This window comes from Psittacula echo (genome assembly GCF_963264785.1).
Source record: "Psittacula echo genome assembly, chromosome: 3".
NCBI classification, from domain to species: domain Eukaryota; kingdom Metazoa; phylum Chordata; class Aves; order Psittaciformes; family Psittacidae; genus Psittacula; species Psittacula echo.
Window position 1 is genome coordinate 49,357,585 of NC_137736.1, and position 24,397 is coordinate 49,381,981.

General features: G+C 40.4%; 1 protein-coding gene across 2 annotated transcripts; it reads right to left on the reverse strand.

Moving 5' to 3' along the window:
- Positions 1 to 8,590: 8,590 nt before the first annotated feature.
- TCEANC (transcription elongation factor A N-terminal and central domain containing) lies at positions 8,591 to 21,937 on the reverse strand. Of its 2 annotated transcripts, none has more exons than XM_080613649.1 (2): positions 21,876 to 21,937; positions 8,591 to 10,295 (listed from the first exon to the last, which is right to left on the reverse strand). In XM_080613649.1, exon 2 carries the CDS (start codon positions 10,285 to 10,287, stop codon positions 9,205 to 9,207), a length of 1,083 nt encoding a protein of 360 aa, XP_080469775.1. In that variant the 5' UTR covers positions 10,288 to 10,295; positions 21,876 to 21,937; the 3' UTR covers positions 8,591 to 9,204. The 2 variants fall into 2 exon arrangements, with proteins under 2 accessions (XP_080469775.1, XP_080469774.1); XM_080613648.1 differs by lacking the exon at positions 21,876 to 21,937 and adding an exon at positions 12,808 to 12,903.
- Positions 21,938 to 24,397: the final 2,460 nt, after the last annotated feature.

Here is a 24,397-nt window from a genome sequence, read left to right on the forward strand (position 1 = left end):
AACAACATGGCGGAGAGGGCAGGGGGCGGGAGGGGTGGGATCACGTGAGCACTTGGCCCCGCCTCCCGGCGGAGCTGCTGCTGCTTCGGAGGGTCCGGTCTGATGCGGGGCTGCGGGTAAGGCCAGTCTTGGGCCCTGTGGGGCCGGTAACGAGAGCAGTGCGCCCCAGCACCGGCTGTCGATGGAAGGGCTGTGAGTACCTCTCACTGCCCGCCAGCCTGTAACGTCTGGCTTTACATTAGGAGAAGGCAGGTTTAGATATAAGGAAGTTCTTCACTATGAGGGTGGTGAGGCACTGGCACACGAAGCTGTGGAAGCCCCATCGCTGGCAATGTTCAAGGCCAGGCTGGACGGGGCTTTAAGCAACCTGGTCTAGTGGAAGGTGTCCCTGCCCGTGGCAGGGGGTTGGAACTAGGTGAGCTTTAGGTCCTTCCAACCCAAACCATTCTGTGATTCTATGATTTAAAAAAAGCAGCGCTGTTCCACTGCAAAGGACAATACTTGTATTTGTAATAATGCTCTGAATTACTCCACTTTAAAATGCCTTTTCATAGCTGTTTACATGTCAGAGTTATTTATTAAAGGCAGTAGTCTCACTGTGCTCCACATCGCATGCTCCACATTACATGGTCCCCATGTAAACAAACTCCTGATTGTAAGGCAGCTTCACTTTAAGGAAGAGACATTTAAAAATATACACATGCCACTGAAGAAACTAACCAAAGCCCAAAGTGCACTATTTAGAAAGAGTAGTCAGACACTGCATTTTTTTTTTTCCTGTAGGAATTCAGGATAATGTCGACTGTTAAAACAAGATCACAGGAAAAAAGGTCTGAAGCAGCTGGTATAGAGACTTTCTTGTGCTTTTACAAACCATCATAAGGACAGGGCAAAATGTAATTAAAATGAAAAGAGCATAAATTGTTTATGTGTATTTAGAGAGGTTCCCACATCATCAAGAGGGATAGGCAATAACAGGTGCCCGGAAAGAGCACTGGAAATACACCCATGTGCTCTAGCAGCCATCACATGCCTCTGATCATAAGGGAGATGCAATCAGACTGGAATTGCCACTTGCAGAGTCATCTTGTTTTGGATCAGATTTACAACACGTCCCAACAAAAGGAAAACAAGATCTCAGTATCATCAAAAGGAAATGCCTCCTACTGACAGGAGGAGTATTAAAAGGCAGGCCAGGCTAAAGGTACGTCTGATGAGACTAGTCCCATTCTTACTTAATAAAGCTGGACTTTGAAATTTTTGAACGCTTTTTTCCTGGGATCTGCTTTCATACAATGCTAAAGTAAAATACAAGTAAGTGCTGGAGGGGCAGAAAAATTCAGTTATTGCATTATTTTGTGATTTAAAATGATAAAAAAAAAACAACCACCACACACAAAAACCCCACCTATCCCCCCCCCCCCCCCCCCCCAAAGAAAAACCACAAACATAAAGACAACCTGCATTTAGAAGTGGAGGAGATAATTACTGTATTGCACTTGATATCTTGCGGGATGAAGCTACCGTATTTCTTGAGACAACACTGGTTCTCAGACATTTGGATGCACTTAAGGGAGATAAATCATAGAATCATAGAATAGTTTGGGTTGGAAGGGATCTTTATGGGTCATGCAGTCAAATACCCCTACAATGAGCAGAGACACCTTCAATTAGATCAGGTTGCTCAAAGCTCTGTCCAGCCTGACCTTGAATGTTTCCAGGGATGGGGCAGACACCTATCAAAACAGGCCCTGCTAAAAAGTTTGTCCCTATCTTTCCTATAAGACTCCTTTAGGTACTGGAAGGCTGCTCTAATGTCTCCCTGGAGCCTTCTCTTCTTCAGGCTAAACAACTCCATCTCTCAGCCTGTCTCCATAGGGATAAGGTGCTCCAACCCTCTCATCATCTTCATGGCCGTCCTCTGGACTTGCTCCAATACTTCCATGTCCTTTTTATGTTGAGGACACCAGAACTGTACACAATACTCAAAGTGGAGTCCCACGAGAGCAGAGTAGAGGGGCAGGATCACCTCCTTCGACCTGCTGGTCAAGCTCCTTTTGATGCAGCCCAGGATACGGTTGGCTTTCTGGACTGCAAGTATACACTGCCAGCTCATGTCCAGCTTTTCATCCACCAGTATCCCCAAGTCTTTCTCTGCAGGGCTGCTCTGAATCACTTCATCCACCAGCCTGCAGTAATACTGGGGGTTGCCTCAGTGCAGGTGCAGGACCTTGCACTTGGCCTTGTTGAACACCATGAGGTTCACATGGGCTCACTTTTCAAGCTTGTCCAGGTCTCTCATATTCTTAAGAATCTAGTTAGAAACAAAATTCTTAAACTTTTGATATAAGATGTATTTTTATTTCTTTTATATGGGAACATAAAAGAGAATAGAAAAGGACCATAATGTAACCATGGCCTATTATGCTTATGATGTTATACGCATAACTGAGTATTAATAGATTTAGTCCTGCAGTTAAAACACATGCATGTGGGCCTGAGGATCAGGAACTAAAGGTCCTTTTCCCTTGTGCCCACCCTGTTACTATTACTCATGTCTGTAACAAAGCCAGTAGTTGCCGTAGAACAACCAAAAACTCTAGAACAAATAATGCCGTCGATGAAGCTGGTCACATGAAGTAAACCTGCCTGCTCTTAGGTACAGACAGAAGATGTGGTTTGAAACATGTACACCAAAATCACTGCAATTTTAAATTCCGCAGCCAGTGTAAGGTCCTGACAGTGGGCCCACCAACCCTTACTGCTCCCTCATGTGCACATTCATCTGAAAGCATACTCTGCACCTTAAGGATTTTATTCACAGAGCTGTATTCAGGAAGAGGTCTTTATGTCACATGCTAGCAAACAGCACAAACAGCATCCCAATAACAAATAAAGGGCAATTTTTTGTGTGTGTGTATGAGAAAGTTCTGTATCAGCAAAGCTCTCATATTATAGAGCTTGTCAATAATGCTTTTTACCATCTGTAGTTGGCAAGGAGACTTTGTTCCATCCTGGCAAATGACACGGCCTCAGTAAAACATGACTTTGTCACCTCCTGGCTGAATTACAGCAGTACAAAATAGGGGGATATGAAGTCATTTGCCTTTATGCCTCTGTTAATACCAGAATGCAGCAAGCCAGACCCTAAGCAATCCAAGAAATAATCAAAGTGCTCTTGTTTCTTTCCTTATCTTCCAGGCACTCAGTGAACTGGGCCATTACACCCTGAAGATTCCCTGAAGGACTGTAATTCAACATACTTGCTCTTTAACCACAACCAGTTACCAGGTAACTTTTCTTTCTGCAAGAAAAAGCTGTTCTTTTTTTGTTTAAAGAGCTGCATTTCTTGTCTTTGGTAACAGATGTACATAGCACAGCAGACTGAAAGGAACACACTTTAAATAAACAATAAACAGCACAAATTTTCTTTGGGTCAGGAAAGGAAAAAAGAGTTATAAACAACAAATGGCAGCCGAGTACCTCCCTGAAAAGTGCTATAGTGAGAGAGTTAAGAGTGAGATACAAAAGGCTAATTAGAATAGAATAGAATAGAATAGAATAGAATAGAATGGAATAGAATAGAATGGAATGGAATGGAATTGATCTGGCAGTGGATCCCCAGGAACCATGAGTTTTGTCACTGATGTTAAAGGAGCAACACTGATTCTAATTAGCAGAGCTCTTCTTAATAATATACTTGTTTTTACATTAAAAGCTGTGTGAAATTAGTTGTTAATTTAGCTCTCATATTTTTAAGACATGTATTGCAAGTCCTGCAGCCCCAGGCTGCTTGAGCTCTGAGTGCAATCTACGTTTAAGAACTTCTTGCTACTATTAAATCATAGGATTCAAGAAGCAGCTGAATTTGTAGTCTCTCTGGAAAACCTAGTGAAAACACATACAGACTTCAGACTTATCCGGCTAATTTTTGGTTACTTTTATTTAGCCTGATTTGTTCTGTGTCTGTTTGGATCACCTCTAATATCGTGCTTCTTTGTGGAGTAGCAATATGGATATGCTAAACATCATACCAAAACTAATTGTCTCTGCTTAAAAAAGTTAAGAGATCTCTTTCACATCTGGACAAACTGGAAAAAAAAAGAAAAGACAATTTTAACAACATATAAGAATCTCACTTTTCAAAGCTTTCCTTTTTATTCTTGTTTCTAGATTCCAATACTCCCTGAACTACCATAATCTAGACCCTCCTGCTGGCATATACACTGTGTAGGTCCAAGTTCACTCTTTAGAGCCATTTTGAGCCAAAGCACACAATCTTATCCAGTCAAACATTTTAAGCCTGCGCAGTTACACAGTCTGGGTAGGGACAATATAACCTATTAACAAACTGCAGCCTGGGGCAGTACTTTGCTTAGTGAAATTATGACCACACCTCTTTAAATAAGAGCAATGATTTACTTGAATGACCATCTCATATTTGACACTTCATGTCTGTAGAATATTCTCATATATAGTGTCACACAATGCTACACATGACATCTGTTTTCTATTAAACCTTTCAAGTAACAAGCATTGAATACAAACACAGAAAAATGGCCAAAGCAGCAATGAACTATCTTAGGTGAAAATAACCCAAGAAGGGCATACAATAAATTCATGATTTTGTATACAGTTTCACTGTTACATGTAGAGTTGCTGGCAGCATGTTTACCAGTATGAACTAGGCATAAAGTGAAACCAAACCTGGATGAGCTTTTTCACCAGTTCTGGAACAACAAAGCTCCATTTCCTAAAGAGTTGTGTTCTCAGCACACTTAAAACAGGTCCTGTTCAGTTTCCCTGCCTCCCAACACTTTTTGTTCTTTCCTGCCAGTATTCCCAGATCTCCTCCTTGTCCCAAACTACTATTCGGGCAAGCAGTAGTGTATTTTGTGTCTGGCTTTCAGGTAATAACTAACAACCTAGCAACTATGTGTGTGTTTAACCAGCAGCCATCAGCTTAGGTGAGGTAACTCCTGAATAAAAGGTAAGGGCTCCATCTCTGTAAACGGGAACAGAAATACTGGATTTCACAAGATTTACAGATATATTCTCATCTTTTAATGTACAGATTTAACTAGATTTGTTGCAAAGCCAGCTCTCGGGTTCAACCGTTATTGGGAAAGAAGGCAACAGAGGAATGCCTGCTCACAATGTATTACCACGTAAAACTACTTTAAAATGCTGAGGGCTTGCCCTAGGGCTTGCCCTAAGACTTGCCCGAAGACTTCTGACTGCTCTTGGTTTGAAATGGACAGAAGAAAATTCAGGGACAGTTGTGAAAGTGGCATGATTACAATCCATTATTTGTCAATTTGTATTTACTGGCAGTTGTTTCTATACCATATAAGCTGCAACTGCAGTTGTTAGTAACTGGATCTTATTATTTCTGTATCTTAGAAGAAGAGCCAAATGACCCTGGTGCTCCTGCAGGCAGGACTCACTTAGATCACAGTAAGGCAGGCTTGCGTAGTGATTTGAAAAAGTTTTAAGGTATCAGCTCTTCACGTTTTCTCAGCTGTTCAGTAAATGTGGATCTGTAGAAAACCCCAGTCCTGTTGGGACATATGGCTTAGCACTATACATTTATTGATGGGCAGTTCAAAAGAAAATGAGGTTACACCAGTACCCCAGAGGAGAAGTACTTGGGAGTACTGGTGGATAAAAGATTGGATATAACCCAGCAGTGTGCACTCGCAGCCCAGAATGCCAGTTGTATCTTGGGCTGCATCAAAAGGTGTGTGGCCAGCAGACTGAGGGAGGTGATTTTCCTTCTCTACTCTGCACTGGTGAGACCCCACCTGGAGTACTGCATTCAGCTCTGGGGTCCTCAGCACAGGAAAGACATGGACCTGTTGGAGAGGGTCCAGAGGAGACCCACAGAAATGATCAGAGGGCTGGGGCACCTCTCCTATGAAGAAAGGTGGAGAGAGTTGGGGTTGTTCAACCTGGAGAAAAAAATGCAAGGCAGATCTTATTGCGGCATTTCAGTTCTTAAAAGGGGCATATAAGAAAGATGGGGGGTAATGGTTTTAAACTAAAAGAGGTGAGATTCAGGCTGGATGCAAGGAAGAAATTTTTTACAACTAGCGTGGTAAAATACTGGCACAGGTTGCTCGGAGCAGTGTAGATGCATCCTCCCCAGAGACATTCAAGGCCAGGCTGGATGTGGCTCTGGGCAACCTGATCAAGTGGAAGAGGGGGTTGGACTAGATAACCTTTGAAGGTCCCTTCCAAACTAAACTATTCTATGGTTACAACATTACATCACAAATGTAGTCAATATAATGGTTACAAATTTTACCGTTGAAATATAATTTTCTGTTAAAACCACTGTCCATGACTTGTAACATTTCACTTTGCCAAGACAAAACTTGGATGGGCTGTACATTACTGGAATGGCTTCAAAACCATCTGCAGGCAGAAATTATTTATAACTGTCTGTTGTTCACAGCTAAAATAAAACTCTCCTGCTACACAGTGTTCCGACACTGCACAGAACTGGCATATAGCTCACCTCAACAGGACCACGACCTCCAAAACAACAGCACGCAACTTTGTGCTTACTGTGAACCAGTAACACAGATGTGTTTGCTTTCCTAGAGTTTTACTGAAAGCTAAAAATAGTACTTTCCACTGAAGTACTTCCACTTAAACAAGCAGGAAGGGCTACTGCAAGCATCAATCCGAACACATGAGCAGGGGTGGGAAGGAAGGCTGGTTATTAAACTGATTGGTTACTCAACTGAACACTGGAGGTCTGGCATAATGCTTAAATATTTTACATCAGTGGAATTCCATTAAAACACATTTTCACATGGTAAATCACAGTAAGTCACACCTCTGAAAGTTAACACTTCACAGAATGGAAAAGATTTTTTCTTGGCCTTTTCCAGTAGAGTAGCTGTAAGCGCGTCTTTGTAACATCAGGTTACACACTATTTTCACCATATACAGGAAAAGGCCCTTCTTCTCTTTTATTTTCAGTCCTGGCTGGCTTTTATTTCACCACTAGCTATATTTTCTCATCCCATGCCCCCAACTCCTTTCTCTGACAGGTCATGTGGCTGGAGAGCTCCAGAGCAGTGCCTCAGCCCTGAGAAGCTGACCAGCCTCAGCTGTGTGACAGCGAGATAGGTGACGGAACTGCCCTTAATTCCTCCAGTAGACCCTCACCAGGTGTCTCTGCGCAGCTGATGCGTTTTAGCCTTGAACTGCAAAAACCCCGTTAAGCATTTGCAAAAGATACCTCCATTAATGCTAACTATGCTGTTTTATTGTTTATAAAAGAGTGAAACTAAACACTTTCCTCTCTGCCTAAAGCATGACTTTGGCAATTTTCTGACCCATTTCACCATCTTGTCCATGCTCCAACAAGGAAATTCATTATGAAGGTTACATGTCCAGACACTACCACTGATTTGCTGCAAGAGGCAGGCTGGCAGAGCAGATTTATTCTTCACTGCATCTTCTTAGGTCTGTGAGTTGACACACTGATGTGCTCATAAAATCAGGACTCAATGAAAGACCCATTTCCTCTCATTTAAACATTTACAGTAACTCAAAACCAGTGAAGAAATCAAAATATGGACACACAGGATGAACACAGTCTTCTACAGACCAACAGACAACTGTGAAAGATACCCAGACTCGGGTGGTTCTCCCAGTTCAGAAAAGAAACATCTCCTTAACTGCTGATATGTATTCCATTCTAAGTACTCAGCTGAATTTGAAGTCATTTTATATTTTCCAGAAAAAGAATGCTGAGGTGCTTTTTTTTTTTTTTAATAAATAAATGCTCCTGGAATACAGCCAGTGGGAATTCTGTTGCCTCTGGAACAAAAACACATATAAACACTTCAGCTGTTAGAGTTCCTCATATTAATTTTTCTGGGTAACCTACACTATATAAAAACATGAATTTGTTCAGTGCAGGACAGATGTACCAGCTCAAGAGAAAATTTCCATTCAGAAAATGATTAGTTTCATGTCTTTATTAAATAAATTTAGTAACATACTTTTTTTTAAAATAGTCTGATCCTCCATTAATTTCTTGACAGTAACAGGACACATCACCTTACATTGCAAATCTGAACTGCAAACTGGCAAGACTGTCACAAGTCCTATTTTCCTCCCAACAGCTGTAGAAAACTAAAGAATTTAATTTCTGCATTCATTAGCTAGCTCCTTCTCCCTCTTTTACACTGTTATTCTTTTTTTTCTCCTTTTAGACATTACCTCTGGAACCTAATAATCTAACACTTAGCTGCAAAAAGTCATTTAATTAAGGAGTGAATCTATGCTGAACATTCTGCAATGCACACAAGTCTGTGAACTGCAGTTTTGGGAACAGTTTGTTGATTCTAAATGAAGCTTACATTCTCTGAGAACTCCTGCTGAAGACAAAATCCCATGTACTCAGCATCTCTGGGAAAAAAAACCTGCAACATAGAATCATAGAATCCTTAGGGTTGGAAAGGACCTTAAGGTCATCTAGTTCCAACCCCCCTGCCATGGGCAGGGACACCTCACACTAAACCATGTCACCCAAGGCCTCATCCAACCTGGCCTTGAACACCGCCAGGGATGGTGCATTCACAACTTCCCTGGGCAACCCATTCCAGTGCCTCACCACCCTCTCAGTAAAGAATTTCTTCCTCCTTATATCCAATCTAAACTTCCCCTGTTTAAGTTTTAATCCATTACCCCTTGTCCTGTCACTACAGTCCCTAATGAATAGTCCATCCCTAGCATCCTTGTAGGCCCCCTACAGATACTGGAAGGCTGCTCTGAGGTCTCCACGCAGCTTTCTCTTCTCCAGGCTTAACAGCCCCAACTTCCTCAGCCCATCTTCATATGAGAGGTGCTCCAGTTCCCTGATCATCCCCATGGCTCTCCTCTGGACTTGTTCCAACAGTTCAATTTCCTGGAATATTTTTAGTGGATTTACCAGTGAATATTCCACTCTCAGATACACTATTAACATTTTTCCCCTTTATTTCTTTACTTATTGACATTACTTAAAACCACATAGATCTATTCAAGTCATCTTCAAAAATAACTTAGCAATTTTTAAAACCTGTTTTTTTGCTTTTTACTTGCAGTATCTACATAGTACCAATAAAAAAAAATTAAATTACAGTTTCAACTGAAATCCCGTCTCATATCTGGTTCTAAACTGCTTATTAAAGACGGATGGCATTATAAACAAATCCATCTGCTGTGATACCACTGTTCTCCACATTCATTACAAATAGCGTAAGTCAACATTTGTTCATCTGGATTTGTGTTTCTCACCCAACCTGGAAGAAAGAGAGTTCCTCTGGTGATCATAGTGACTGTGCAATCAAATTTTTCACAACGCCTACACTTTATTTTGTTTGTCTGTGTGCCATTAATAACTTGTGGAAGCTGATGTTCCTGAAGAGATGATTCAGTGTACAGAGCCCTCAGCTGTTTCAGTTCATCACTGGCCATTTCCATCACTGTCATCTCAGCAAAAGCCTTTGGACTCAAAGTCCCTGAAAAAAGGTTATGTTTTAAGTGGCAACTTTTAGGGTTCTTCAGGTTAGCAATTTTGCTTCTGATGCAATTTTTATACTTCTTTTCACTTTTAGCATGAAGATCAAAAATACATTTTTCAATTTCTTTAGCTAGCTCTAGCCATTTATCAGTTTCTTCTTTGTCTTTGGCAGAACCAGTCAAAGATTTATAAAGAAGATCCGTACATTTACACCTCAGAGCTCTCATTGGATCCTGCTGCAGACTTGCGTGGTTAAGAAGAAGTTTAGAATCTTCATTATCAGTGTGATGTTCCTCAAAAGAAGAAAGCTGATTCATGCTGCCTTCTGCCTCGTTACGTACTACATTTTTAACAGTTTGTGATGGGATCAACATTTTAGAACTAGTAGCATCTAATGCCTCCTGCTGACATGGTCCTTCAGACAGTGATTGTTCTCTAGGAACTACGCTAAGATATTCAATTTCCTTTTTTACATACACGAAATCTGACTTTTTAACTTGGATTGATTCAACACAGTTATTCTTGTAAAGTGCTTTCCACCTTGACAGTAATTGCTTTGCTTTCTTTTTTAACTCTGCTGAAGGGCAGCTCTTGAGTACTCTATATACAGCCTTGGCAATTCCTGTCCCCTGAAGATACTGTGTAGTCATATCAACATCTTCAAGTTCTTTAAGATGATATTCAATATCTTGGAAAGTGTTCTCAGACAGTAGTTTTTCAATACAATGGGCTCTGTGTACAATGTTTTTCTGGTCAGACATTTTGAAACCTGAAAGCAAAAAAATGTTTATTGTATTTATTGCAGTTATGACATGAATTAATTTTCTATATATTCTTATAAGGTTTTCTTTTTTTTTTTTTTATGATATTTTACACTATTTTAATGTTTTTTTCCAGCTTTTACCTTAAATGGTGTAGAGCTAGTGGAGCAAATGCAAAATGCAGAGAAGCCTGAGTCCTGGAAAAATGCAAGTGGATATGGGTAGTCTAACTTGTGCAAGAAGAATACTGCCAAAAAAGAAAGCCTACAGGGACTTCTGCTATAGTAGGGTTAACAACTTAAAAGTAGGGTATGACACTAACATTTAAGGAAAAGAACACGGTCTCGCCAAAACCGTCTTGCATGCATACCCACAACAGATGTTCTCAGGGAGATTCTCAGCTACTTCAAAGTAGATTAATACACAACCATTCTGCTGTGTGAGATTATAGGTAGACTTTGCATATTATCCCATGACCCATAAAACATACAAAGCTAGAAAGTTTAAGAAACCGCGCACACTCACATTGTTTTAGTTGGTATTAACTTCTACAGCAGACAGATGAGATACTGGGAATTGGGGTTTTTTGTTTTGTGGGGATTTTTGCTTGCGTTTTGATTGGTTGGTTGGGTTATTTTCATTTCAGACTTCTTCCTCAAGCCTTTGTTAACTTCAAAAGAATAAAATTAAACAGCTAATGTGGACATGGTATCTGACTGAAAAAACTGACATAAATGACTTTTTCAAGCACCTAGTGGAGATGCTATAGTTTTCAGGCCTTTTGACAAACTTTTATACATCACCATAACTTGGTATCAGGCATTTCTTCAATTACTATGCAGTAAGTAGCTGAACACAGTCTATTTGGAGCTGCAAAGTGAAGGTTTGGGGCTACTCTGCAGCAAGTTGAAGTGACCCCGATATAATTTCACACACCTTAAAACCAAAATGCCACCCTAGTTCCTGCATGATGCTCACCTTTCACTTGCTATCCAAGAAATCACTTATATATCTCTTCCAAAATTTTCTCTTTATAGTTGGTAGCAAAGAGGCAAGTCAGACTAATAAATTTTTAACTGAGGTCCCCACTGTTGCCCTTCCAGCCTGGCATCATATTTCAGTTTGATTATTGAGGAAAAGCAGCTCAAAACCAGCGATATCTACAAAATGGTTTCAAAACAGTGAAATCTACAAAGTCCTAATTGTTATTTTTGAAAATTCTAAAAAAGTTAAAAGACATATCCCTCTATCTCCTAAAAAGTACCTGTTTTCTTACAGCCACAGAATTACTAAAGCACGCTTCCATGCATTCTGACATGTTAAATGAAAAGAAAAAGAGGATTTCGGAAGCAGTCTCATGGCTTGAATATTTTCTTTCAATTCTTTTTTATCAAGCCCTTTCACCAACAAATGCTCAGTACATTGCTGTTGTGAAATTTACACACAAAAAGTGTTAATACTACTAACATTATTCTCCTGTTTGCTGCAAAAGAGAATTAAATGTTTAATGCAGAATTGAATGTGTTAAGTGTTCCTCTTTTCTTAGGAGTTTGTCTTCTAAACTTGTGCACGAAACCAGTTTTTCGTCTGAAGTTATATACATCTTGATTCTACCCTAGAAAAAGTCATCTGCCTTTTTCGAGGGTATATATCTTGTATCCATCTTGTGCCATCTATCACAAGGGACAAGTGATACAGCTGGGTGATTTGCATGCTCTGTTGCTTTCTGTAACCACCAGCCCAGCTAACCTGTTTTATGCCTGACAGAAGTAAGTTCAAACTTTAGGTAGGGCCTCAGAGCTCCACAAAAGAAAAGGACAGAGGCAAAGGGCATGAACCGTCATCTGTTTCTATAATCCTTAACCACAGACCAACCTGACCTCCACAGTGAATTCACTTAATGTGAATTTAAACTCTGTATTCACTTAATGTGTATTTAAACAGCTCCTTCTTGTCTCAACATTTTGGAGTCCTGCAAAACCTCAGTAATGGCTATTACAGGAACTGATTTATTAGTCAAGACATTTCGTAACCAGAGAAACAGGATGTTTCAGATACTAAAGTTGAAGTCCATGCTTCGTGATACTGAAAAGCACATATAATTGTATCTAATCATCTGTTCTGCTGCAGGACCACACAGAGGCTGTGAGAGTAGAAAGACATGTTTTATTATGTAGGGTAGCCATTACTACAGCAGGACAGGTCCCCATCTCCAGAACACCAAGTAGCTGACATCAGAAAATGATCATCTGCTGATTTACTGATTTTACTGTTGTTCATGCAAACAGGGCAGAGCTGATGACACAGTTACATGCTCAACCAGTAAGACTGCCCTATGCCTTGGAATCAAGAGCTCCTCCCAACATACAACTGTAATTTTCTTCAGTTCTTGTAGGTATGTATGTATTGTATTATGCTACACATACCATAAAATATACTTATCCAAATGCAAGATGACTTCATGAATTCTCAATATTTAGTATACAGGACTATTGACATGCAAAAATAAAAACTACTCACAAAATGCTGTGTTGGTAATTAGTCCATGCATATGCTTTGATCCTGGACAAAAGTGAGGTATTTTGATCTCTCATAGAGGGCTGTGCTTCACAGAAAGTTTTCTCTCTTATAGCGCAGGGTGAAGATCTACACGTAAGAAACTATGCTTAAAGTCCATGGAGATCACTTGCTTTATGGTAGTGGTCCTTGTTCATGGTTATCCACCTGATCCTAGGCAGACCATGAGGGTGGCAAGGTGAATATATGCCCATTTGTGTGGCTAATCTCACACAAGAAAATTATATGGCTGCAAAAGACTTCTTCGGCTCCACAGCTACAGGTAGGCATTGACAGCTGGGGTGACTAACACAAAACCTCTGAGGAGACCTAGAGCACACACACTGGCATCTGCAGTAAGAATGCAGCCATTCTGCCACACACTCAATGAGTTACCTTACACTTATTGGACACTTACAGCTACTCAGAAGGAGCTGATGTATGCTAATTCATCACCCACACTAAGATGCTTTTTCCTTAATAGGCAGATCTAAGACAACCAGGTTTAGTTTATTTGTTAAGCCTCTACCAGATATATAAAAGGCTAGTTTAGAGTGAGCTAAATGCAGTATATATGTTCTACCTCAGGACTTTTTCCACATGTACCCTAAGGCAATAAATTATTACAAATTTTAAGACCTTCTTAGTCATGCATTAACCTTTTCAAGTTTATACAACATTAAATTCAAGTACACAAATGTTATGCCATTTACAGTTACATAAACCAACTGAAAGCAGAATATGGACATCAAAATATAAACAATGATTTTAAAATAATTTTGATTGAAAGTTCAACCACCTAACAGACTATTCACATTTAAGTCAAAACAATCACTTCTAAGGGAATACTTTCCTCAACATGTACAGCATGCAGCAAAGAGGTAGGACTGAGTGACTGACTCTCTTCAAACTTACTAAGCAAACCTAGGTGAAAATAACAGAAAAAAGTTATCAAAATATATGACAAAATCAGAACTAAATCCATAATTAATTATTTCAATGGAGCAGTACATCCCCTGGTAACTGGCAGAAGCATAAGAAACAGCCAGCAGAGAAACCACTAAATAAAGGTAATAAACATGTCTTTATCAGTGACAATAGAAAGGTTTGTATGAGGAAAGAATTCTTGGAATGGTACTGGCTTTGCTGTGTGTACCTAGTTTGCAAAGGATCTTAAGATCCTTCAATATGAAAAGTAATACATAGCTCTGAAATACTAGGCTAACTACTCAATCATAAATTTAATCTCACCTTCCAAATTAAAAGGCAGTGTGGTGGAAAAACAAAACAAAACTGTGCATTTGTTGCCCTACAAATCAAGCAAGGATTGGATTTATCACTGAGGCTGACAGAGACTATTATTTTACAGGATGAGAAATTTGAGATTCCTCAACTTCTAAATAACATCTGCAGTTATGAAATGGCTTACTTTACTACTGCTGCCTTCCTTCAAAAGATGAGGCAGAGCTCTTTAATAATGGAAACCCTGCATGGCATTTCATATTAAGTCTGGACATCAAGCAGAAACTTCTCTAATCACGTAACGTGATTTCTTCAGACAACTGTAGAAAACATGTTTTTCATGTTCTTGTAGGGAGAAACAAGAAATTACTGATACAGTGGTAATACTGGAGTGTATTTTCTAGCCAAAGTTCACCGGGAACTTAGGTATAGCAAGCTGCAGTTCTTTCCTGCTCAGACTCCAGTTCCTTGAACTCTTATGTTCCTGCTGTAAAACAGAGTTTTGGTGTTTGTTGTAGGACTGCAAAGCCTCCAGGTAAGTGTATGCTTTATTTTGTTGCTTTGTACAAAGAATAGTGGAAGTTTGCAATACCCAAGACAGCTGCCAGATCTCTGAGTGCCCACTGACAAGGCATTTTTGAGTTTCATGCTGTGTCAGATAAGCAGAATCACTGACTGAAATACAAACTACTTTTAAAAAGAATTGAGAGGTAGGCATTAAAAATACTCTAGATTGTCTACAAATATTTATCATTCTCTCTAGTTCTCACATAACAGAAGTAAAGCTTACAGGGTGAAATGACCTTCCTAAACTGGTTCAACAGGTCAGCTGCAGAACAAAGATGTTTTAACCCACAGCTCTACTTCTTTGACAACTCCACAATCCTAAGGAGCTGTTCATAATGTTCAAAATTTGAGGGAAGGGGAAAACAAAAAAGAAAAAGAAAAATGGAAAAAAAAAGATAAAACAAAGAGGAAGTTGGGAGAAGCCTTAAAACTTTTTGAGGAGAAAGCAAGCACTTCACAGAAACCAAGCTGCAATTCCAAATGGAAAATTATTTTACCACTTGAGGGAGCTGGAGCATAGCAAACCCATGAGCCTTGTGAAATGTGCAAAATGAGAAAATCCAGCCTGTTAAGAAAAAAGACAAAATAATTTCCCTATGACTTTTAGGAGACTTCACATTTTTAGGTACCGATTTGCTTTGGGAAAACAAAACAAAAAACCCATAAACCTGTAAGTCCAACGGTGCTGAGATACAGACAGGAGGGAAAGTGTGCATCCCTTATCCAGTCATTGTCCCGTATATTGCTCTTTCATTCGACATCTTTTGAATTTGGAATCTGACCACTTTTATACCTGATTTGATAATGTTTGGCAAATGCTGCTGAACAAATATTTGCTAAATTAACTGAATCATACTCAGTCAGCACTGTTCTGCTGCGTTCCTAGTTCCAAGAAGTAAGGAATCCAAGAAGAGAGGATTTGTTTATTCAAATAAGTTACAAAGTTTTTTATTGTACAGATGCAAGAATGAAAGTACAAATGATAGTATCAGAATTTTGTGCAGTACAAAATGAACATTCTCATCTCCCGTGCAACTAAACAAGGCATTTCCACCCTGCTTAACTGCAGCAATGCATGAGAACATCTGTTTGAATTCCAAGTGTCTATTGAAGGTTACAAGGTAGAAACTGACTTGTTTTTACAATGAGACCCTGTAATGCTGTGGTGATGAAGCACTTTCTTACTAAATCATTAGGTCTCTCACACTGACTTCATCATATAATGAGTCATTCCTGTATACAAGAATAAATGACGGTGATCAATAAAAATCTTGTACGGCAGTTTGCTCCTAAGGAAAAAAAGATCAGTTTATCTCAGTTTAAAATATGGCCATCCTGTAATAATACCACTTTGAATCAGAACTTTTTTAAACAGTAAAATGACTAAGCAGGAAAAAACCAACCAACCAACCCAGCCTGAGACATTTGCTGCTAACTGCAAAGCCAGTCCCTGACAAAACACTGTCCTCTCCAAAACCATTTAGGGTAAATGCCTTTTCTCTGCTATATGCCTGTCTGGTTCAAAGCCATAACCTATTTTTCCTTAGCACAGATAACTCCCACTAATAAACCAAGACAAACTCAGAATGCATCCAAGTAAGTATGGATGAATGTCTTGGAAGGGCAGAGAAGGCTAAACACCACTCCCTTCCTCAACCCAATCTCAAAAGTAGATGATTTTTTCTCTAAGGAATTCTATGTAATCAGTAGAAAATCCAGACCACAGCCAACATAAAGATCAGAAGAAGCCAAATACTCTTAATGGTGCAATAAAATTTCTGTCAAAAATGCACACAGCAGAGTCTTGGAAATACCATATTTCTTGCTTTGGGCAACCTAAATTTCATATAAACAACAAAAATGACCAAATGCTATTTTAAACTCGGAGCCTAAGTAGAAATAAGAGAATTCTCACAGCCAGCCTCCAGACTCAAAAACATTACTTCACCCTATCTACAGTGAAAGACACATCAAAGATGTCACCAATAAATCGTTTTCCAGGGCTTTTATTTCATCTTGGCAAAAATAAGAGCTCTTCCTGCTTCTCAGCAGGAACCCTTTCCACCCTCGCAAATTTCTGAACTATAGAGAAATTGCTTTTTGAAGAATAACCACATGAATAAAGCTAAGTTTTTTATTTAGCTAATAAAGCTAAATACAATAATAACTGAGATGATACAACAGTACTATTGCCAGATGTCCATGACCAATAATACCTCACTGATCAAGAGAGTCACCTCTTGGCCAAAGATCGAGATGCAGCAAATTAACTGAGCTCAGGATTACTGCAAAACCATTCACCAAAAATCTTTACTTCACTTGCACAACTCTATCACTGTAATATCAGAGGCAAAGTACACCTTTTATTCTTTTTAAAACAACAGAACAGAACCACAGCAATCAAGAAAATGAAAATTAAGGCAGAATACTTTGGAAAACACTGTTTCAAGAAATTCTCAAGGACAACATCTGGTGAAAAAGTTTGTGCATGACGGAAAGTAGTCTGATAGATAAATAGCTTTGTTCTGCATCTTTTACATCATTGACTGCTTGAACCACAGCACTCTTAACTAATCTAGAGATATATTCCATCTACGCTGTGTTTCTCTCACTGGAACCATTCTCCCACAGCTTTCTTCCCAAGAGAAGGAGTTTGCAGGGAAGACAGGGCAGAGTACATCGCATTCGTGTGAAGATGTACACAATAGCCTCTTTTACAAAGAAGAATTTTTAAGCCTGATTCGGAGTCTACCCCGAAGTAGAGTTCCCAGCACATTTTTCTAGTAAGATCAAACATCCATGGATTTAATGAGATTGGAACACCTGTTGCTTTAACCAGACTGCTTAGCTACTGGCTTTGTTTGACCTTAGTATATAAGCTGGGGCCCAGGAAAAGACTCCAAATATTACAGCCACACCAGAGGAGTAACACCTTTGACTTGTCTCATGGCAAAATGTATCTGGGAAATTCTTTATGAACTGAATAGATATATAGCTGGTTTGAGTTCTAGGAGGTCCAGATGACCTTACAGTGGGCACACACATCCCAGCAGAGATGTTACCTTGCTAACAGGTTCTTTTAATAGTTTAGAATTAAAATGATTCTTACTGGGAGGTCTTTTAGCTTTTCCTGTTATCTTGTCTGCCTTACACCTGTGAATTCTTCCCACTCAATTGTGTGGTTATTATACAAGTAATGCATTATTCCACTGATTTGAAATCTCTACCTCTATCGATGTGGTTGACCTTTTTAATAAAATACCTTGAAGGTGTTAAAAAAAATTTACAAAATTTAGTTTAAACAAGTTACAGATTGCAAATATCCAGTAAAGGTATCGCTAATGTCTTCCACAATAGAATAGCTATACAGATTCATAATATATTCTAATACATCATGATTCAGTGGGGCAATAATAAAATATATCAGAGAGATTTGTGATTAAGTTTCATCTGAAATTATGTATAAATAACGTGCTTCTGTTTGCTTTAAAACTTGCACCATTTCACACAAAGAAAGAGATGGTTTCTCTAAGTATTGCTTACTTTGATCAAGAACTTTTCAGTCTCTCATGCTCTGCCTGTGAGGAGGGGCACAAGAAGCCGAGAGGGAGCAGAGACAGGACACCTGTCTCAAACTAGCCAAAGGGGTATACCATACCACAGCATGTCATGCCCAGTGTATAAACTGGGGGGAGTCATCTGGAAGGGCAGCTAGCTGCTTGGGTCAGGCTGGGTATCGGTCAGTGGGTAGTGATCATTTTTCAGTATTAACTAACTTTATTCAAAATCATGCTTTCAAGTTTGGGCACAAGGTCACACAGATTTTTCATGGGGCTATCTGGTTTTTCAAATTTTTATGACAAAGCCTTATCAAAGCTAGTAGAGGAATACCTTTTCTCTCAGCCACTTTCCACTACTCGCCAGTATGAGGTACTAGTTGGAGCTTCCAGCAGGTCAAAAGTCAGACTTTTGATATATAATGTGTATCTTCAAAACATGAACTACCCTTTTGACCACAGGTGACAAATACACACCAGGAAAGAACAGTGTAGAATGAAATTTAAGCAGATGATTCAGACATGAATTAATGCTATGCAGCTATGGAAGGGACATAGATTGTGACTTATGTATCTGAATTTCACCGTGTGAAATTATTTTTTTGCACTTTATGAAACTTTTCCTTCATTTTCTATCATTCATGTTTTTCCAACAGCAGCAGAATTTAAACCAAAAAGAATTTATTAGTAGCATTGTTAAACTTGAAAGAGAATACAAAGATTATGTCACTATTACCTCACAGCAAGGGGATCCTATACACATTCTTCACCACTCAAGAAACACACCAGGCAATAGCAATATGATTTTAGCAGCTTTGTGTCATCATTTATTAATTAACTCTTTCACTCAATATATTTAGGTCTCCTAAACTGTTCATGGATGGATGCAAATGATCATATTTACACTTCCAATCACTTAGGACAGCAAACCAACTGCATAATTTCAGCAAAGCTGTGACATCTTCCAAGGGGAAGCTGGTTTCTTCAATATACATTAACTGCAGTGGCTTATATAATTAATGCTAACAGTTTCAGCTCCTGAAGCACCCGCTTGCTCTCTCTTGACACCACTGGGATTGTATCAAGACATCTGGACTGCTCCCTCTACTCAACATCTGTGCACAAGAAGGATTCATAATGATGTCTTCCAAACACTGGGAAATCATAATTCAAAACGCTCAGTACACTGAGATTGGCTTATATGCTAAAATGCTCTTAGAAGCAAAAAACTGGGATCTGTTCTGCATTTCTTTTCAGGCTGTAAGCCTCTAGGGTTCCTATCTTTCCACCACAGACAAAATTATAACAAGTTTACTTTTTAAAAAAGCAAGGTTACACAATCATATACAACGTGGCTTCAAGGACCAGTATTTGAAGGAATCAGAGTTTTGAGCACTCTATTATAACTGTAGTAGACTGACAATGCTTATCTTGTTCACCTATAATGATATCTCACATGTTCCTGCTTGGTATTAGAGCTCTCCTCCACTATTTTCTAACTTCCTTTTGAATTTCTTGTTCATCTTTTTCCTAGGTGGAATTAATCGGGTGGGTTCTTTTAAACCTACTGAAGCGAAGGAACTTGCTGTGAGCTGCAGGTTTAAAATTGGCTTTTAAGTGACAGATCTCATCTAACATTCTTGCACATCCACTTATTATTCAGTCTTCATAAATACTGTTTATATCCTCTTGCAGATGTACTGATTTGAAACCTGGACAGCCTCAATATAAACAAAGCTTTCCCAAGGTGGATCTCAGTACCTGCATTGGCACAGAAGTCCAAAAAACCAGACTGCCTTGCAGACAGGAGCATTTCCTTGACAAAAACAGCTTTAAAGATTATTCTTATTCATATGGAGCTATCAAAAACTTCTATCTACATTCTATCACTACATTCTATCACTACATTCTATCACTACATTCTATCACTACAAACAAAAGTATATGTTCAGTCTGCAGTGCCCTTTTATGGTAAATTGCGCTGACAAATTAATATAAAAATGGAACATGTAAGTAATAGAAACATATTTTATCAACTTTTATGAGCTTTTGATCATTTGTCAGATGAGCACAGACTTTATATGGCTTTAATGTTCAGTTTCTAGTTAAGCCTCAGCTCAGTACTTTTCTACTTTTCATTTCATTGTCAGGAACACGCATTAGGTACTGCTTTATCATTCTTTTACAGGTTTTCCACTGAAAAATGGTAAACTTTTTCTCTAAAAACAAATCCTTTTTATGCAGAAGAGCACATACGTTCCTGACGCCTCTACAGAGAAAGTGTACAAAGGGTATTTGTAAGATATTATTAGATGTGAAATACAATTGAAATGAAATTGTTGCTTATATATCTAATTATTACAAATAATACTACATTGAAAAGCGTGAACTAATTGCTTTCTACATTTATGCCAGCATTTGACTTATCTTAAGACATAATGCTGCATGGAGACCTATATAATAAATATGTCAAAATTTACCATAGTACTACCATACTGCAATTTTCAAGGTCAGCCTCTTTGGTGAGTGGGAATTACAGCCACTTATGATACAAATCAGTAAGGAGAAGCAGGCCTGTCGTATGTATTTGTCCGAAAGCAGTTGACACTTGCCTGAGGTGGAAGCCAGCCAGCCACAGATGACAGATTGTCTGGGAGAGGTTTGGAGTCAGCCTCATGATGCCAGCAGGTGACTAGTACCACTGTAACCTGCATAGTCACTCCTATAAATTGGGTGGGCCAGTGCACACTGGTACTATGCTACAAAATGTCCCTCAGTAATGCAATGAGTACACCTAACTCCATGTTTTTACTCCAAGTCATAGAATGGTTACAGTTGTAAGGGACCTTAAAGATCATGTAGCTCCAACACCCTGCCACAGGCAAGGACATCTTCCACTAAGACCAGGTTGCTCAAAGCCGTGTCCAGCCTGTCCTTGAACACTGCCAGGGATGGGGCAGCCACAGCTTCTCTGGGCAATCTATGCCAGGGTCAAACTCTCTTAGTGAAGATTTTTTTCCTTATGTCTAATCTAAACCTACTCTCTTCCCATTTAAACCCATTCCCCCTTGTCCTATCACTATGTGTCCTTGCAAAAAAAGTCCCTCTCCAGCTTTCCTGCGTGCCCCCTCTAGGTACCAAAAGATTGCTATTAGGTCTCCCCGGAGCCTTCGTTAAAACTTTTTCATGTCTATACCTCCTCCACACCCTTGGACATGTGTAGCTTAAGCCTAATTCACTGCAGTATTGCTTAGCGGCGAAATGTCGCCCCTCCTCACACTCCTGACACGCCCCATCAGAAACAGCCAGCAGGTACCTACCTACCATCGCCCCCCGCTCCTCAGCTAGTGTTTACCCGATCCCCTTTGGCCCCCGAGGCCTGAGCCGGGGTAGCACCATGCTGACGGGCAAACCGGGCAGGAGGAGAAGCGGGCCGGTTTTTGTCCCCCGTAGGCTGAGACTGCGCGGGGGGGAGACCCCACACCGCTCACTCCCGCCGCGTCTCCAGACCTCATCCCCTGGCCCAGGGCACGGAGGAGCGCCTTCCCGGAATCACGGCGGGTAGAGCCTTGCGCCTCACTCCAGATGCCGCTAACGAAACACGCAGCAGAGCCGCCACACAAACCACTGCCCCCCATACCGCGGCAGCGGGGCCGACGCCGTTACCTCTGCAGCGGGCCTCAACATGGCGCCTCCCTCCCGCTTCCCGCTCCTCACCAGGGCGCGCCTCCGCCATGTCCCGCGAGCGGGCGGGCCGAGCTGAGGCGTTGAGTGGCTGCGCGCTGCCCCCCGCGGCTTCCCGTGAGCCCCGGCGGCAGCGGAGCGGTCTGGGGCGGGCGTAAGGCCCGAGGCAGACACTCGCCTCGGAGCTTGGGGAGCTCCGGTTGGTCCTGCAGTGGGCGGTGAGGCCCCGAGCAGAGAAGGCACGTCTCGTTGTCAGACGGCCATCCCCATCCTCTCTCCTCCTGCAGTGTATTTGGTGTGAACTCCTGTGCTGTGCCCCGGGGCCACTGCAGGGCTGAAAGCACCTCCGAATGAGTCACTCTACGGTGTCCGTAGAGCCGCAGTAGAAACAACCAGCTTTGCTAAGCAGCCTCCGGTGGGAGGGCACAGCTTCCACTGAGGCTACTGTCACATTTTGGGCATTGCTCCCTCTGATATGGCCATGGGGTTAAAGGGGCTCCTTGAACGCTGTCTTGGGGTCCTTGTGCTAGACACAGCCTTACCCTGGTGCACGGCAGTGTGGTGGTGGGAGTCCTGCCAGGCTGATGGAACAGGAGCCGGACACAGGCCTTGCAAATGGGGCTTTGGAAGTGCTCTGCTTGGGGGAGCTAGAAAAGCACTTAGGCTTTGCTTAGTGCTGAGATGAATGAAAAAGTAGAGGATATTTATGTGATGTTAAAGTTTAACCTCAATGGTCCTTCAGCAAACACAGCTTGAGAAAGGCAACAAATATGATAGAAAGGCCAGGCTGGACAGGGCTTTGAGCAACCTGGTCTAGTGGAAGATGTCCCTGCTCGTGGTAGGAGTGTTGGAACTAGACAAACTTTAAGGTCCCTTCCAACTGTAACCATTCCGGGATTCTAGGCAAGACAGCATGACACAGAAACACGGGAAGTGGGGTAAATGAGTATCATACCTAAGGCTAATGAAGAACAGAAAAAACAGTAAAACTAATTTTCAGCATTTTACTGCATTACTTTTCGTATAATCAACTAGTCTTTTGGATGATTCTATGATAAACAGAGCTATTAGTATACATAGGGTTGAAAAAATAAATATAAAAATTACTTCTTAGGGTAACAGCTTTGGATATAATGAAGTGTGCTGGACATACCAGATGTGGCAATAAACACCTAAAAGTTGATGTATTTTAGCCAAAGCAAATTGTCATTGCCTTTGTTGCAGTGCTTTCCTCTTTTGTATGTTTTACATAGACATTCAAAATTATTCTGTAAAAGATTAATACTTTTAGTACTTCAGCTCTACAGCAAAAATACAGGTGTGTACTGGGGTTTGTTCTCAGTTACAGTGAAAGGTAGGTGTGGTATTTTCTTTCTTTTTGGTTTTATTCACTAATGAGGCCTATGTTGCCCTCTGCTGACAGTAAACTGAATTTACCTACCTGCACTTGCCAGGTACGTTTCAGCATGAATGTCATGTACAGCAGACACACCTCTTTTTCCCTATTTTCACGTGATGAACATCACCAGTATTAATCATAAAGGGGGAAAAAATAATCCTTGCATTATTGTTTACTGGGTGTAAAAAAATCACATAAGCAATGATTAAATACTTGTGATGAACCAGTGATCAGTGTTCATTATTGAGTGGTGTCAAAACTTTCCTTGCCAGTGCTGCAGTGGCTGCATTATACACTGATAGCAGTCCAAGCCTTCTGCGTCCAAATGTTGCCATCCGGCGGACTGTCTTACATATTTTTAAGCATTTTTGCAACATACATATGTCATTAGCTCAGCAGCAGCTATCATTGCAATACTCCAAAGTCTGCAGTTAGTCTCAGTCTGGGGCTCCCAGGATAAGGCTCTGGAATGCTTTTTCTCTATCTGTGCAATTATGAGTATGGTACGTACAGGATTCATTATATCCTCAGCTGAAAATGTCTTGCCTACTGCAGAGGAATAGGGCTTCCTTGGCAGGAAGACACAAGAGGCAGCATGACTTGCTTCTTGTGATTAGCCCTCCTTTGTGCAGGGGTCAAAACTGAGGATGCCCCTCCTGTGAGGAGGTTCTTCTCACAAAGGACAGCTTCTGCATCTCCATTAAGTTGTTTTCGATCTAATGAATAAGATGATCTAATGAATTGTTACTCCAGTTTCCCATTTATAAATCAGAGACAATGTTTTCTCAATTACCGCCAAAGTAAAACAAAACAGAACTATGATAAAAATTATATACCCATTATATTAATGCATATGTGTATGTGTGTTATGATATATATATATGTATCTCTGTTTGCATGGGATTTTTGGATAAAATCAGTGCTAGTCTCACAGTGACAACTGCTTTGAGACTTTAGTATTGGCTATGACAACTGCCTCCTTCTCTAAAAACAGGCTTCTATTCAACAAAGTGAGATATTCTGTCGGCTGATAGAGTGTTAAATATCCACAGAACTAGTTGGAAAAATGTTGGTCAAACAATGTTCGTCATAAGGTTCTTGCACA

What these genes read in the sequence shown, in the direction of transcription:
- TCEANC (XM_080613648.1), bottom strand. Translation starts at nt 12,838, where the DNA reads ATGCATGGACTAATTACCAACACAGCATTTT. An exon ending in AATTACCAACACAGCATTTT is followed by an intron (nt 10,296 to 12,807) that starts GTGAGTAGTTTT and finishes TTTTGCTTTCAG; the next exon opens with GTTTCAAAATGTCTGACCAG.